General features: G+C 45.4%; 1 protein-coding gene across 1 annotated transcript; it reads left to right on the top strand.

The window, feature by feature from the left end:
• Nucleotides 1-1,443: 1,443 nt before the first annotated feature.
• Nucleotides 1,444-7,190, top strand: C8H1orf53 (chromosome 8 C1orf53 homolog). The gene is made up of 3 exons (XM_073356751.2): nt 1,444-1,901; nt 4,977-5,078; nt 6,469-7,190. The coding sequence occupies exons 1-3, from the start codon at nt 1,623-1,625 to the stop codon at nt 6,538-6,540; spliced, it is 453 nt and encodes a 150-aa protein (XP_073212852.1). The 5' UTR covers nt 1,444-1,622; the 3' UTR covers nt 6,541-7,190.
• The last annotated feature ends 9,027 nt before the right edge of the window (nt 7,191-16,217 follow it).

Below are 16,217 nucleotides of genomic sequence, written 5' to 3' on the forward strand. Positions count from 1 at the left end.
ATATGCTACTGAAGCCCATGGAGTTACACAGGTGCAAAACTGGTGTTAGTGAGAGGAGAATCAAGCCCAGTGGGTTTGTCTATCATGATGTGTGGGTGAGAAAGCCTGTGAATTGAACGTGTATTATCTAACTAGCGAATTCCTTGTTTTTTATTGATCACCTTGATAGGAAATGAACTCCACTAACTATAAGTTAGTTGTAAGTTTTTTTGTGGGGGCTATAACTATTATATAACCAATAATGAGTGTTGCACTCATCTTACTGATGAAATTAAAGAACGCTATAGGAAAGAAGGTAAACTAAGTTTTTCAGGGTAGGTGCAATATTTTATGTGTATTCTTGCTACTTTAAAGCATCACATACAGTGCTATCTGAATAATATAAAAAAAGTTTTAAAATATAATGACACAATTTGGGGCACTTTTAGCAATGTTCTGAGATGACAATACCAACAATGAACATCTTCCTATGCTGTGAAATAAAACAATAAGATCTTCAGAAGTTTCTATGCCATACTTTTTATTTTCAAATAAAATAGAAAAATACAATTAAATTCAACCTGAATACAACCGAGAATACAAAATTGACTGAAATACGGACGGGGACACTCAGCTGATGAATAGTCCTCAGTGCAGAGTAGGGTCTTTACTGGGGTTGAAAATAAGTTAGTTATGATTTAACAATGTTGGGACCATTTGAAAGTGGTCCATCCTGTGCAGAGCACAGTGTTTGGTTACATGTACATGCAGCTTTGGACACATGCTGGAAGAACGAGGAGGCCTTGTGGCACCTGAGAGACTAATAAATTTATTTGGGCGTACGCTTTCTTGGGCTAAAGCCCACTTCATCAGATGCATGCAGTGGAAAATACAGTAGGAAGATATATATATAAATCTATATACAGAGAACATGAAAAAATGGGGGGTTACCATATCAACTCTTAACGAGACCAATCGATTAAGGTGGGCTATTTGCCTGCCTACTTACTGCGTCTTGATCTGGATATTCACTTCCTTGCCCAGGCAGGAAACCCAGCTATTAAAAAGTGAATGAATATAGAATAAAAAACAGACATATTTAGTATTTTCCTTTTAAGGCCTGATCCTGCAAACACATATACACGTACCAGCAGGATTTGGCTGGGATGTACTGGAAACTATTGGTCTACATAGCAGAAATATGCAAAAATTAAATATTTTCTGTAAACCCCTTGTCCACGTAGAATGGGTCATTTCTAACACAATTGCAGGGGCAAAGACATAATTAATGATGAGGTCCTGAACAAAGGTGCTTCCCTGAGGCATATGACACTAATTCCACAGGCCTTCCTTGCGCTGGAGGCATGGCTGGGCTAGGGGCTGTACAAGCAGCTAAGACAGTCTAAAGGCCCGATCCAAAGCTCGCTCGGTCCTGCCATTGCCTTGGGTGTTCTTTGAAGAACAAACAGGGGGAGAGCCGAGGTGGGCGACAGGTGACAGCACCAGGAGCAGACCTCGGTTCTTTTCTTGTCGGCCTCCCCAAGCGGACGAGCCCCAACGGGAGACCAGCCTGGGGCTGTTCAGGGCTTGTGACCCAGACTTGCTGGCGGGAGTGGGTGGCGCCCCGGCGAGAAGCGCCAGGAATGGGGCCCTCCAGCTGGCTGGGGCTCTCCTGCGGCTGCAGCAGAGCCGGGGCTCCCGGCCGCAGCCGCGTCCCGCCCCTGGGCCCATGGCGCCCCGTTGCAAGCGGCTCCCCACCCTGGGCCCTTCTTTGCAGCCGGAGCGGCCGCGGCCCCTGGGTGCGCTGGGCCACGGGCGGCGCCGGCGGGGAGCGCTCTCAGCAGCCGAGCCGGCCGGGCAGCGAGGAGCTGCTGACGGCGGCGGAGAAGCGAATCGTGGCGCTGCACCGGGAGGCCTGCGCGGTGAGTCCCCAGCGCTTCCCGCTCGGGCCCGCGGGGCGCTGCTTGTGCAGCCGCCTCACCGCTCCGGGCTGCTCCCAGGCGGGCCCGCGGGGCTGGAGGCGCCCCACACAGGCGGCGTGCTGCAGGCGAGGGCTCCCTGCGGACCCGCTCCCCTGCTGCAGCGGCTAATGGGCGGCCCGGGGCTGCTCCGTGCCGCGCCCACTGGCCGCCTTGCCAGGGCCTCTGCAGCCAGCCCCACGGAAGCGCAGGGAAAGGCTGGCAACAGGTTGGCTGCCCCGGGCCTCTCCCTCAGCCTGAGCTGGGGGCATGCCGGGGTCGGCCCAACACCGCGGCCGGAGCACTGGCGCGTGGCCTGGGGGTGCTGGGGAAAGGGGGGGCGGTTGGATGAGCGCAGGGAGCTGCTCTCGGGGCTGGCTGCGGTCACAAGGAAGGAGTGGACGTGCACCACCGAGAGAGTGACAGGAGCTCCGTGTCCCAGCAATACTTGTGCCACATTAGCGATCACTGATCGTCTTGCCCTTTCAACTTCCCCGGGGCAGGGGCTTGCTGTGGCCTGGGGGGGGGGTCCATTTGAGGTATTTCATAGCGATGGCCTTTCTAGCCCGAACTTCTCTGTCCAGAAGTATTGACACGTGCCTCTGCGCGAGCAGAGATGGACATTTGCTCACAAGACGCTGCCTGGTGCAACGGGAACTGTAGAGAGAATAAAGTCACAAAACCCCACAGGAAACCAGAGAAGCCTTCCGAGCGCGCTCCCGGTCCCAGCATTCTGTAAGGTTGGGGCAAGTCACGGAAGGCCTGGGACCAAGAGAACAAATAAGACAGCAAAAGCGAAATCTTTTTTCCGGGGAGGGGCAGCAGTCCCCAGCCTGAAAGCTCATGCAGAGCCTCAGTGAGCCATGCTGCGTGCACACTGGGGACTTACAGCACTAGACCTGAGTTATTGATTAGGTCAGGGAGAAATATGTCCAAAAGTAACAACGTGGTGGTAAATGCAACTCTTGGACGCCCGGCAAACTGCCCAGTGCTGGTAGCCTGAACACCAAATGTATTTACAGTAATTTACCCAAACTTCGGGCCTGACAAACTCGCTTGTATTTCTCGTTTTTATGGAATGCACGTGTGTTTTGCAGGAAGGGAACTATGTCCCGATAACAGCCTCCAGGCAGAGAGGGTGCCGACATGTTAAGTGACTCTCTCCTTCCATCTCCAACTCCGGCATTGACATGATTAATAACCGCTCCGCTCCCCTCTGCACGCGGAGAGCTGCAGAGCTGGTACCTCAGCTCCCATACCGGAGGGCGGAGGAAAGCGGGGCAGCCTTGTTTTGTTTTGTTTTCTGGAGAGATGGAAGCAACCTGCTGTCATTGTGCACGGAGCTCATCACTAGCGGTAGGAACAGCATACATGAGACCATGGAAGGCCCATGAGAACCTGCAGTAAATACTGTCTGTAGCAGTAAGTGGCGTCCACCTCCTCTCCCCCTGCTCTAGACACCGCACCCTGATCGCACCGCAAGGCGACGCTTGGCCCTTTCCCCCTCCTCACACGGATGTGCATCTCCGAGCACCTCGTGCTGCGCGCCCCTCTTCCGCCGCGAGAAGTCGCTGAGTTGGCCTGGACAGCCATTGGGCCGACCGATTCTGTTCCGGTTGCGGAGTTTTGCCGTTGGCTCCAGCGAGATCGGTCCCCGCGGGAGGTTCCCAACCAGCCCCGGAGTGGACTGAGGAATTCCCCCATTCCTAGGCAGCTGCCCGCCGGAGGGTCAAATGGCAGTTGTAGGCAGTCAGCATGGTTACAGTAAATGACCTCAACGTGGGCATGGAACTGTCCCCCGGCTAGATCTCCCACCTGCCTTCCCTGTCGCAGGCGGCTGGTTCTCTGCCTTTGCCGCCATTAGTGATGGCTGATGTTTAGCAGGCTTTCTGGCCCAATTTTAAAAATACCTTTGGGCTTCTTTGTCTTAGTCCGTCCGCTATTTCAGGGGCTGCAGGCAAACACCAGGGAACGTGTCCCTTTACGGATGCACAGGCACAACAGAACAGGGAAGCAAAGGAGTTGGTTCGCGTACCACTTTTGAAATGTGCAGCTCCAGCTTAACTCGGGGAGCGTTATCTTTGCTCTCCGAAACGTAGGCGTGACGTATTTGGTGTCGAACATTTTAAAGCTATGTCCATACCGGCAAAGACACGATCCAAAACCCTGGCATCTTAACATTTCCACTCGCTATAAGCATTGTTGCAAAGGTCACTTGCTGGAAATGACAATCAAAAAGTGACCTAAATATTAAAAGGTGATATCTTGCTACCACACAGCCTTGTCCAGCAGCAGAGGCGGATGCCAGACAAGTATTTACATTCCCTCCAGTATAAAATACTGCACCGTGTTTGCAAATTGCAGTTATACTTTTTAGCGTCAAAGCTGGCGTGATGAAAGTTGCTTTTGATCAAGCAGCACTTGAAAGCAGCAGAAGGTGTCAACATTCTATAACCATTTTTAAAAATCATTTACAATGTAATCAAAACTCAAGAGCATTTAGAAAGGGGAAAGAATGTGGCATAAAAAGTCCAAAAGTGTATAATGTCCAAAGTGAACAGGAAGAGCGTAAATGTCACATTCTGTCTCCAGGAGCAGCTGCTTCTTTGATTAGACCCTTTTCTGGAAGCATAAATACAGCATCATACATTTACACTTTCTCATAATTCGAAGTGTAAATGGATCTGCAACCTGGGAGTGAAAGTCCATTTTCTCCTAAAAAGCTTAGAATAATGTAGAGAATATATAAGATATCTCTAAGGAAATGAATGGCAAAGGCTGATCTGTGGCTATGTTAAAATATGCACTGTTGATGTTCTATTACTTCCTCAAATCTCTTTATTTGTCAGTTCTGTCTGAGTTACAGAATATAAGGGTCAGATTATAACAGTGGTATTAATGCATTTAATCATGAACTGGTTTCAGTTAAGCAGTTGGATTTTAGGGAGATAATGTCAAAGCACTTCCAGTTTGAAATCACAAAGAGATGAAGAATATATAGAATTGAGGTTGACTCTGTTTTGGGTGGTTCTTTTTAAGGCTGGCCTGCAAAACTATGTGGATCCAGTTACTGGCTATTTAGTGTTCACCAAAATTGCCCACTTGCAGAGAGGTAAATGCTGTGGTTCTGCATGCAGACATGTGAGTATGAAATCCTTGCTTTGCAGCATTAAAATAACTTTGAAAAATATTTTAAATGCTGGCATTAGGAATAGCAAGCTATCTGGCATGTTTCACTGTGAAATTTAGACTAGCCAAGGACAATAAGTCCAGGAAAGGTCACTGAGGGATTTTCTTAACGTTAAAATAGAATGTTGCAACATTTCAAGTTAACATTATCTCCTTGAAGTGCTAGGAGAATTTCACGGGAGTTATTTAATAGACTGTTGTTTTATATAAGTTATGTTCTCGTTGTCAAGTGCAAGATGCCTGTGAAAAGAACCAGCATATCAGAAAGTCTATTCCGAGCAAACTTTCTCCTCTTAAAGAAATGAGATAACATAACCGAGACATTTTGCCACAAGTGTAGTTTAGTTTTCTAGAATTATGTTGAAGGGTCTGTTTTCCAGTCTGACTGAGAAAGTATCAAAAGATGTAGGCTATGGTGGAATATTGTGTGATTTTTAAAATAATAGGACTTAGTGTTGGTATTTTCCGAATACCATTTAGAAATCGAAGTTGTGCAGTGTGAGAAGGCGATGTTTTGTATTTTGCACACACCGCACAATCCCGCTTCCATTGACATAAATAGCAAAAATCCCGTAGCTTTCAATGGCTGACAAGATCAGGCCCTTAATAATATGTTGATCAATTTCACTTTACTCAGGCGAGTAGTGTTTGACGCCCCAGGTGGGTAACGTATATTTCCCCTTTGTAAATTTAGTTATTAGAACATGGTTTAAAGAACAGCGCACGAAAAAAGGGGAAAGGGGGGAAACAACGGGGTAATTTACAGTTCAAATGTGCACTGCTCACTTCTAGTTCCTTTTTGGCTTCTTAGTTGAAAAAGTTTTCTTATACCACTATTGCCGTGTGAAATACATGAGTAATGATGCGAAAGACTCACTCTTTGATTAAAACTCATTAAGTACATTTATAAAGAGAGAGTCAATTGGTAAGACGTTTGAAAACAAGTGTAAATTGATCAGGAAATGTTTACACTTACTACAGACAACACTGAAAGGCTAGAATGTTATTGTCCTGTCTGCCCCTTTGCTTTGCTAGGAGCTCTGTTATGCAGAACGTTTTGCAATAATGCACGAACTAAAGAAATTTAAGGGTGGGGGGAAGAGATTGCTTTGGTCAGTCAAATTCTTCGAGTTGGAAGGACATATTTAAGAAATGGTTCTTGGGCACTAATTAGGACCATTTGCTTGGGGTTGCCATTAGTTTCCTGTTAGTTTAGAGGGCACAATAGATCAAATGATTTATATAATATAATTAACAATTCTTCTTTAACCGTAGCAGGGTTGAGCTTTTTCTTACTGATTGCTAAGTAATGCAGTAATGACTTGTTTGATTTCTTCTGCAGTGTCCATATGATCAAGCTAACGTAAAAGACCCATCCAAAAAGAAGCGGTTCAATTCATTTTTTTTTACTTGACAATCAGTGCATATGCCATCTACCATGAAGACTGCAGAAACCTAAGCCAGGATCAAGTCTTTGTGGCTTCGACTGCATGAATATTGGCATTCCTGTTATTGATGCTGGGTTATTTGAATACATTTCAATTGTAATAAAAAACAAGCTAAACCGTGTGTGCCTGGGTGTTTCAGATGCTACGTTGTTAGTGATACTCCTTTCCCTTTCCTTAGCGTTATAAATCACACGTTACAAACTGAGACCACAGTTAATTTCGCAGTAAAATCAAGAATAGGGGTGCAGGTAGTACTCAGATTACCATCGCTTTACTTAACACTGCTACTGTATACACCGTAAATCACTTCAAGAGATGTTGTTGATTTTGGTAATAAATCGAGGAGTTTCAATGATTTTTTTTATTATTTACATCACTGGATGCTATGTGTAACCTACAAGAATGCCCAAGAAGTGTAATCCCATTGCAAAACGGTTTTATTCTAGCAGTAAGAATTTAAAAGACCATATATTTGTATTGCGTTATATTGTGTGAATCGAAACCAGTCTTTAGAGAAGTCTGTTTGGAGCACGGCCTGTGCTATTTTATCACATCGTGCTGACATTGGAAGATCATTAGATAGGCCATTAAAAAAATTAGTCTGAACTGAAGTACCACTGACACCGAGAGTGGCATTCAACCTAGATCGAACCACAGCATCAAGGTTTCACCTCCATCAATTCCTCCGCCACTCTGGTCCAAGGAGAACGAAGACAAATGTGTCATTACCAAGTCCATCTGCCATTCAATGAAACACGGTAGCATCGTTAAGGGTGGCAAAGCACACACAGAACCAAACATCGATCTTTCCACCCCTGTGGAAAGGGGTGGTTGTTGCCATCACCTTGAGGTAAAAATCAAAGAAGGCTTCCTGACAGACTCATTCCAAGGTAAAGTCTCTGGAACTGAAAGGAGGGGCAGTGAGGGTCCCACAGATGCGTTTGAGTTTCTGAATAATTTAACTTCTGAGTGTTTGATTGAACATCAGTCTGTTTGGTGTCCAAATTAGCAAGTGCCTTTGAAAAGAGGAGAGAACTATGTTTGCAAACATAAAATGAAATGTAAAATATCCTACAAATATTCATGAGCACCCAGGAGGTACTTAACTGTTGTATGATAGAAGACACCTCACTAAGACATCTCAGCTTTATTTTATTTTAAAGTCCTGTTCTATTTCCCATGAACGTTGTTGGTATCTTGACTGTTGCAATTTTTTTTGTCTCTTTCTCATTAGAAGTAAATAGCCCCCAGATATGCCTGATTAAGGTTTCCATTGATCACTGTATGTTTCCAACAAACAAACCCCCACTAGGTACCTGACAAATATCTTTAAGGTCGAGGTGGCTCCCTTCCTACCTACCTCCCCTCAGATATGATGTGCGAGCTGGGTTATTTGTAGGCAGTGATTGGGCATTTAGCTATCATGATGTCATCTGAGAACTCCAAGATGGACCTTACATCTTAGAAAAAGGACAGGAGGGGGAGAAGATATGGTTACCCTTAGCTGTTGTAATAAACCGAAAGATTTCCCTTCCACTCCCCAGTTGTGGATTGTGGAGCACCCGAGTCTACTTAGACTGGAAACTATTATCAGTTGTTTGGTGTCCCAGTTTGGTCCACTTCAGCTTTGGTTGAAGGAAATGTCTTGAAACCCATCCTAGAAAGCTCCCTGTGCAGCCTCCCAGATGCTAAGAGTTAGATCGTTTGAACGTCAGCGCAGCCTTCTGGTAACATTAAACATCCAAATGGACTTCGTTTGCGTATTAATATCATTCCTTATGCATTAAGATGGGAGAGCAGCAGTTCGGAGCTAAATTCCATTTGCCTAGTTTTGGTAATTGGATCTAAATGAACATTCACGTCTGGCAAGTAAATAGACCGAAGCCACATAAAACAGAATGTGTGCAAATAGCTGAAAGTCCTTGGAATCACCGTTCTAGCAAATAGTAACTTAACGTTTAGGATTATTAGGGGTGTTTAGATAGCCCCATATATGCATGCAAATACATAGAGGGAGATTTTTATTGCAGGGAAATGGAGGCGTAAAAATCCCAAATGAACTGATCTGCTGCATTTGAAAGTATCCAAAGGTAGAATCTCATCACTTTTGTGGCTCGGGGAATCAAATGCTAGTTACTATAATTTAAGGACCCATAAGCAACTGGTTCCCCTTGTGTCAACATAGGGGGATCCATCGGCTTTCGTTATCTTATCAGCAGGAGAATTTCCAATGTAAGGTCTAGTTATGTCATCTCCGCAATAATATCAATGAAATAAAGCATGACATTATTTAGGCATGACGCAGCAGGTAGCTTATTATAAGCCTTGCATATTCCTCGTCTCCTGCTCCCATTAGGGCGTCGGTAATTGGAAGAAGATATATATATATATATATATGATATTTTCTAAACGAAATTGTTAGATAGGGAAAATGCATCGAAGGCTCCTTTGGGTGCGTTTTGCGTATGGAAAGGACAATACATCTGGCCATATAAACTGCTGGAGCTCACTTTAGAATGGAATCTCTCTTTGCCCCCTTTCTATTTTGTGAGAGGAATAATGCTTCTGCCAAAGTAGCGAATGCAGACACAGCCTGGCAATAACAGCAATGCATTAATATGTATTGTCATGGGGCAAGAAAAAGGCTCCTTCAAAGTAAACAGAAAAGAAAAGATACAGAAGGTGCAGTGTCCCAAGAAGCTTCAAAATAGAACAAGCCCACTTAAATATACCTTTATCTATTTATTCGTGCACATGGCCAATTTCAAAGCAGATACAGAGATGCCGATGCTGTGATTAAAGCTCTTCACTATTAAGGATTGTTCTTGCAGTTGGCAGCGCTGGCTTTAAGCTCCCTGGTTGTAAGTGGATTCGATTAACAACTTTTTAAAAACGTGTCACCTCCATGCATATTATGAAAATAAAATAAACCTGCAGCTCCTTAATGTCAATAAGTCAAACTTCCTGTATTTATTTTTTATCACCCACCCACAAAATACCCATCCTACAAAAAGATTGCGACGCTTTTAGTATTATAGCACTTTAATTACTTTCCCTCCTTGACACCTGCTCAATCAGTCACTTCAGATGAGTTGCTGTAACACGAGATCGCGGTATTTACTGCAGGTCCAGGTTAAAATACTATGGGAACTGAAATTAACAAGCCTTCCCCGAATGAGACCCCTGAAACTCTGATTTCAAGCGTTCAGCATGGCATTTTCCTGCATTATTATATAAGCCATCTAGCTATTTGTAAGGACCGGAGAGAGAGATATTAAATACACCAGAAGCGGAGCCTTCACCAACCGTGGGATTACTGACGAGATCCCCCTTTAAAGAACATGCTGAAAGTCGTGCCGTGGAGAGGAACACTTCAGTGACACGATGCTATTATTTTGTCTGCAGCATGAACTCGGTTCACACCAGCAGCTGTTTGTTGACAACTACCACAACTGCCAGAGTCTAGGCAAACTAGGGGAAACTTGCTGAACTGCCAAAGAGTGCATGATCAGCCCTAGCCCATTCCTGGCGCTGCACCTTCCTTGCACGTGATGGATTAATTGCTTTCAGACACTTACAGATTTTTGTCGATGATTGTACCACAAAAGCGTTATTTTTGACTTTGTAAGATCATTAGCATTCTTTGCTGTTTGGAATAAAGAATCACGCTGGCTACAAACACTAAATGACCACGTTGCTTAGGAGAGATGAATTGAAACTTGTCACAGGCGGAAGGGTGGGGGGAATTATCTAGTATTCCTGACCCAGAACCAACTGCCCCCGCCGTTAGGATTCTTACAGGAAACCCATCTCCAGGAAAACCATTCTGTAAACAATTGGTGAGAAAGACGGGTGTACTGCTCTCCCCTAAGTGCATGGTTGAAAGCCTTGGGCTCCTGGCGGTGCTGGGTTTTTGCATGGCCCTGTAAGGAGAATGACTCTTAAAAATGACTCTCAGATCCATATTTTTCTATTGTTTTGAGTCAGTGGATCAGTTGTCATCCAGGCCCTCACCTAAGAAGCAATGATTCCAATTCTTCTTGGCATCTGATTTTATTCTAATGGGTTAAATTAGATTCAGTTTTACAATTATCCGAGGCTTGGCTGCATTGTATTGTATGACAACTCCCAATTTCATCAGGTTTGGCAATGCGAGGTTATTCCATACATCCGTACATCATATCACATCACATCAGGCTGAAGTCTGCTGTTTAGAGACTCCATTTGAGAGGGGTTCTATTTATGAAAGTGGGAAGGGTTGATACATTCCGGGACTGGTTCGGGATGGTTTTTTTTAAAAAGTACAGAGGTGGCCCCAGCACAGAGGAGCTGCTGCTCAGCTGTGACTAGGCAAAGAGCGAAATGATGACATGATGGGGAAATAGTGCAATATTTGAACAGCCCTCCAGTCCTTGCTGCTTTTTAAAAAACAAACCCTAATATGTTATTTGCTTTACTAGTTTTATTTACAACCCGTTCCCCATTAGCACCTCCCCTGATTACTGAGGAGGGAGCGCTATATCAGGAGAGATGACTGAGAAAGCTGTGCCAGGAAAACCCCGCAAACCAGCTACCTTGGGGAGGTGGGCTTTCTTTTTTCTCACGCTTTTTTGTTTATTTATTTTGTTTAAAAATATTTTGAAGAGTAAACACAAAAGTAAAGGGCAGGTATAAAGTGTCTGTTGGTAAGAGGTCAGAGGTTAGAAATTCACGTCAATTCTGTGGTGGAAGCTGTGGCGTGGGGCAGGGAGAGGAAAAATATCTTTCCACCAAGCAGCTTGTTGATTTTAATTAACACAGGGATTCTCTGCTAGGAACAAGGAACAACCTCCATCTACTGGCTAGATCACTACGTCTCCTCTCCTTCCAAAACCCCATTCCTCAGTCATTAGGAAGGGACCAGTTTTGGAGGAAGCTGCTAAGGTCTTAAGGTAAGATCCTGCCTGAGTCTTTGCTAAGAATACAGCTGTTTAGACCTCACCGATGTCATTTGCTTGCCTTTTTTTTTTTTTTTTTTTTTGTGAGCCCCACCGAATGGTCTTTTCCCCAGGTGTATTCGCAAGCGACATTTGGTGCATGTGAGTGTGTTTTAATCTAGAAATAGCAGCCTTCGAAGATTGAGCCATTCTTCTTAATAAAAGAGAGGTTGGGAGGGGGGAAGTGGTTTTGGTTGTTTTTTTGTTTGGTTGGTTGGTTAGTTTTTGTTTTTTTGGAAAGCTTCTTTACCAAATACACTAAAATATGACCAGCTCCCTGGGAAGCTTCTTGCGTCCTTGTTCTGATTACAACCAGGGTGCAAATACAAGGTTCATAGAAAACAATTAACAAGCTAACAGTTCTGAGCTGCTCAACACAGTTCGGTGCTAGACTATAATCTTGCTCTGCCTCTTTCTTTTGGATGTGTGATTATGTGTTCGTGGTTACTCCCCATTTGGCTATGTGTTTGGCATGACGGTGCCGCATTGTTTGTAATTAAAATACCCTCTCCTCAAGCCCATTAATACATGCACATTTCCAGGTTACCGGGAGATACAAGCACTTTGCTCTGGCCGGGTTTTTTCCTCCAATTGTTCTATAGATAAAGATAATCCGTGTTTGTGTTACTCAAAGACCAAGAGCACCGTACCGCCAGCCTGGGGAAGAGAAGCTGATTTTGTGGCTCTCTGAGATTGTAATGCACCAGCTTTCTCCATTTCTGGATCATTCGAAAGTTGCCCGCAGAATATTTATGGGAATCCGAGCAGACTTCACCCGATAGAAAAAAGGCAATGCTGGCAGAGAGGCTATTTCTGACATCGAAGCGGATATTTACACGACAATATCGTTTCCTCAAAATGCAATGCATTTAACTGCTGAAAGCCGCGACGTCTGAGGCCACTGCAGAAGGGATGTAACTACGTTCAGGTTTTCCTCCTTTGTGCTTGTATTAGCCGCGGCTTTTGTGGGGTGATTAAATTGATCGTTAAAAGCATTTATCCCATCACTACCTTCCAGGGCAGGAAAATAGATTTCATTGGAGCCACCGCACTCGAAGGCACCAGGATCAATGGTGCTGCTGCTTCGGGGGGTTGCTTGTTTGTTAATTTATTTAATTTTCCGGAGTTAATTACATTGGAAATTGCAGGAAAAGTTCGGGCACGTGAAAGAGGCGGGGCGCAGCTTGCTCGGTTTTCTGTCTGTGGTCAGCTGTCCGACCCTTGATCCGGCTCGCCAGAGTAGCATTAAGCAGCGAGCCCGACACACCCTCTGGCATTGCCAGGGTGCCATTCTCCCCAAACAAGCAAACGCTTGATTTCAGGTAGACTAAGGCAAAACCTCCTCTGCTTAAAGAGCCCGCCTGCTTGAATACCCTCCCCCTTCTTCTAATTATTATTTGTCAGTTATTAATTTGTATGTAGACCTTGTCCTAAATCCTCAGAACTAGACACAAGATCCGTTCACGCTTTAACAGGCTTGAGGCAGTAGCCCGTGGCAAAAAGAATACGGTCTCGATAGCAAAACGGATCCAAATGATCGCATTCGCATGCACGAAATCTGCCCCGGGCGCATGCTAATTGCAAAGCTGGAAGTGGCGTTAACTGTCGCAGGGAAGGGTCCATGGAAGCACTGAAGCGGAGGCGCGTTTTGTGACCACTGCAAAGCGTTCAGTGTCGCGATACAGAGACAGGGAACATTGTACCTGCTGGGATGATCTCAAAAACAAGAGAATCCATCTCACCCCTTTAATCAGGGAGTCCAAGCCGCACCCTGTCTCTGTCTTTGTAAGGGAAAATCTAAAATCGCATAGCACGATATGAACATAGCCTAGATATTACTCAGCACCATTTTATTCTTCCTAAAATGTCATTGACAGAGAGAAGGGGGAGGGGGAGAAAGGCCGTGTGAAATGAGAAACCAAATTCAGAATCAGTGGGGCACTGGGATAAATCGATTCCCAGAGGAGAATCTTCGATTGGATGTGAAATTTCCTATCGGATTGGTTTTAAATGATGAATTCTCTCTCCCACCCAACCAAATCAGTAAAACTCCACCGGGAGCCAGCTGTCCGTCGCCCACCAACCTGCCTGAGAGCGGCAGAGTTACAATGTACAAAGAGAAATGAAATCTTAAGAATATTGAAACAGATTTACCTTGGTCTACTACGGGCCTTTTGGAAATGAAGAAATCACGTTTGATGCTAGCAACAAACTTTTAGTATCGCTCTAGGTCAGGAGTGGTCTGCCAACATTAGGATGTTAACGAGAAAAGGCTTAAGAAATCCCTGGCCTTCTTTGCTGGAGCAGCCGCAGCAGCCAGTGTATCCTTCACCCTAGCTGATGGAGCAGAAAGAAAGGGCTCTAATTAATTAAGTGCGCCCAATTGTAAGGGGTTTAGTCACTTCTGAGTTTTGTTATGGGATCTGCCCAATTATTCCTAATAGCGCCATTGAGCTAACATAGTGATAGAAATGTAACAAATGAAATATATATATATTTTTTTCGCTTGGTCTCTCTCTCTCTCAAACGCCCTGGCTGGCTCGGAAGCTTTCCCCCTGCACCTGCACGTTTTCCATTGAACCCAGCAAAAAGCCATTAGCAGACAAAATGGGGAAGAAAAGGGGAGAGAGCGCTTCAACTTTTCAAGAGCACTTTGCCTGAAAGCGCCCGGGAGCTGGTATTTTAAACCCCGCTTCCGCTGGGGCTGGCTGGCAAGGAGAGAGGGCAAGAAGAAGCCACTTTCGGATGAGTGACCTGGTGGAGGGAAACCTGCAGCTCATTGTACTTGTTTCTGGGCATGGAGACTAGCCTTTATTTTCAGTGCGGTCCCAGAGGTGCGCTGGCGCCAAATCACTCCTCTCTAGGCTCCGGGCACAGGCGATGAGTTTGCTCGGTCTCAGCTTCAGTCAGTCGGGCAGGAAACAGCCACACATAGGACAGGGGTCGAGCGGTCCCGGCTGAGGAGAGAAACAAACACACACCGGAGTAGGGTCCCCTCCACGCTGAGTCCGGGCACATTTTGAGCACATATCTATTCCAAACGCAAGCAACTTCCGCTCTGGAAAATAGGGCCTTGAGGGGCAATCTTGATCGTTCTCATAAACCCGAAGACACGGGGAAGCCAGTGAGTTAGGTCATGGCTTGTTACCACTGCTACGGGAATATTTGGAAGGGGATAAAGGAACAAGTTAGGCAAAGACGAATTCACTAGATTTACAACGATAACGGGGATATTTGTATCATCCATCTGTTTAGAATAGATTTTTAATCATTTCCAAAATAGCTCTGTAATCTACAATACGACACACACTGTATACATAGGCGCGCACACACGTAATCTCTCGAATCGGTGTGTGCACGTATCCACACACACTTTCTGCAAACGGTTTAAATCTCTTCTCTGTGGAGAGTGGAGTTCGTCCTTTTCCTTTCAGCAATTAGCCCTTTTCTCTTCCATTACAATCTTTATAATTAGGCACCAAAGCCGTTGCTTCTGAATTCCTTTCCTAAAGCTTCATCTATCCACACTTGCTGTGCAATCCTGGATTGTGTATTTTTTTTTCTCCCCAACTGTTTTTTCTTGGGGGGCTGCAACTTTTTCATTTTCTGGCCTGGTTTGGGCAGCACGGCAATACATAAATAAATACTTTTAAAGTTTCGAAATTCCACTGCAAACAACACCCGCAGCCCCAGACTGAATCGCCTTGTTTACCTCTTTCTTGTGGCTTGTTGTGCTAATTGACTTGTTTTCTCCAAGGAACACCTACCCCTCTAAACATCCCCACCCCCGTTTTTTTCCAGGCGTTGACTGCTTTTCAGGAAACTGCGATTTGTGAGAGGACCTACCCATTTTTAAGGGAGAATCCCTGACCCTTTTGTGTCTGCCGTATCGTTTTATAGCAATTACTTTCCTATTTAAAAAAAACACAAAACAAAACCAAAAACAACAAAAAAAATTGATTTCCATCCAAAAGGGCTAATTACATTACTTACAGTAAATAGCAGCCCTGCTGTCCAGGATCTAGTGTGCCAACAGAGAAAAAAATACCGGCTTATTTCACTTGATTGGCTCCATCTTTGTGTGAAATTGTGTTTTATGAGCTGTATTCTGGCACTGGTAGGAATGTTGCAACACTCAATCTGCAAATAACATTCATTTCAGCGGCTTGGGGCGAAAGAGAAGGGAGGATTTGGGGGTTACATGGGCGGGGGTGGGGAATCCCTGTTCGAAAGGAAATGGGGGCTGAAGGGGGTGTTTTCACGAGTCATGCTGGAGTTTAGGGCGGAAGGCCCCTAAGGGAGCCAGGGGAGCAGAACCGCCGCCAGGAAGATCCTGCAGCAGGGATTGAGGTGTCAGGAAACAGCCTGCAGCTGTTGCAGAGAAAGGCAAGGCGGAGAATGGTGTGAAAAGTAAGTGGGGAGAAGCGAGAGCTGGCCTAGACCGGCTGTCCCACCCAGCCCCCGCACGCAGCGCTCGCTGACACCGGGGCAGTCAGCTGAAATCCCCGCTTCTCCCGGGGGCTGTGGTCCCCGGCTGCAGCGCTGCTCCGGGCAATGGTTCCAGCGCGGCTTCCTCCCTGCCCCATACCCCCCAGCTCACGGGGCAATCTGGGGCTCCGGCTGGGCTCTGCTTGCACTGCGAGGCTGAGGGCTAAGGACGGGGGTCT

Source organism: Lepidochelys kempii, chromosome 8 (assembly GCF_965140285.1).
Source record: "Lepidochelys kempii isolate rLepKem1 chromosome 8, rLepKem1.hap1, whole genome shotgun sequence".
Taxonomy (NCBI): Eukaryota; Metazoa; Chordata; order Testudines; family Cheloniidae; genus Lepidochelys; species Lepidochelys kempii.

What these genes read in the sequence shown, in the direction of transcription:
- C8H1orf53 (XM_073356751.2), top strand. Translation starts at nt 1,623, where the DNA reads ATGGGGCCCTCCAGCTGGCTGGGGCTCTCCTGCGGCTGCAGCAGAGCC. An exon ending in TGCACCGGGAGGCCTGCGCG is followed by an intron (nt 1,902 to 4,976) that starts GTGAGTCCCCAG and finishes GTTCTTTTTAAG; the next exon opens with GCTGGCCTGCAAAACTATGT. An exon ending in GTGGTTCTGCATGCAGACAT is followed by an intron (nt 5,079 to 6,468) that starts GTGAGTATGAAA and finishes TTTCTTCTGCAG; the next exon opens with TGTCCATATGATCAAGCTAA.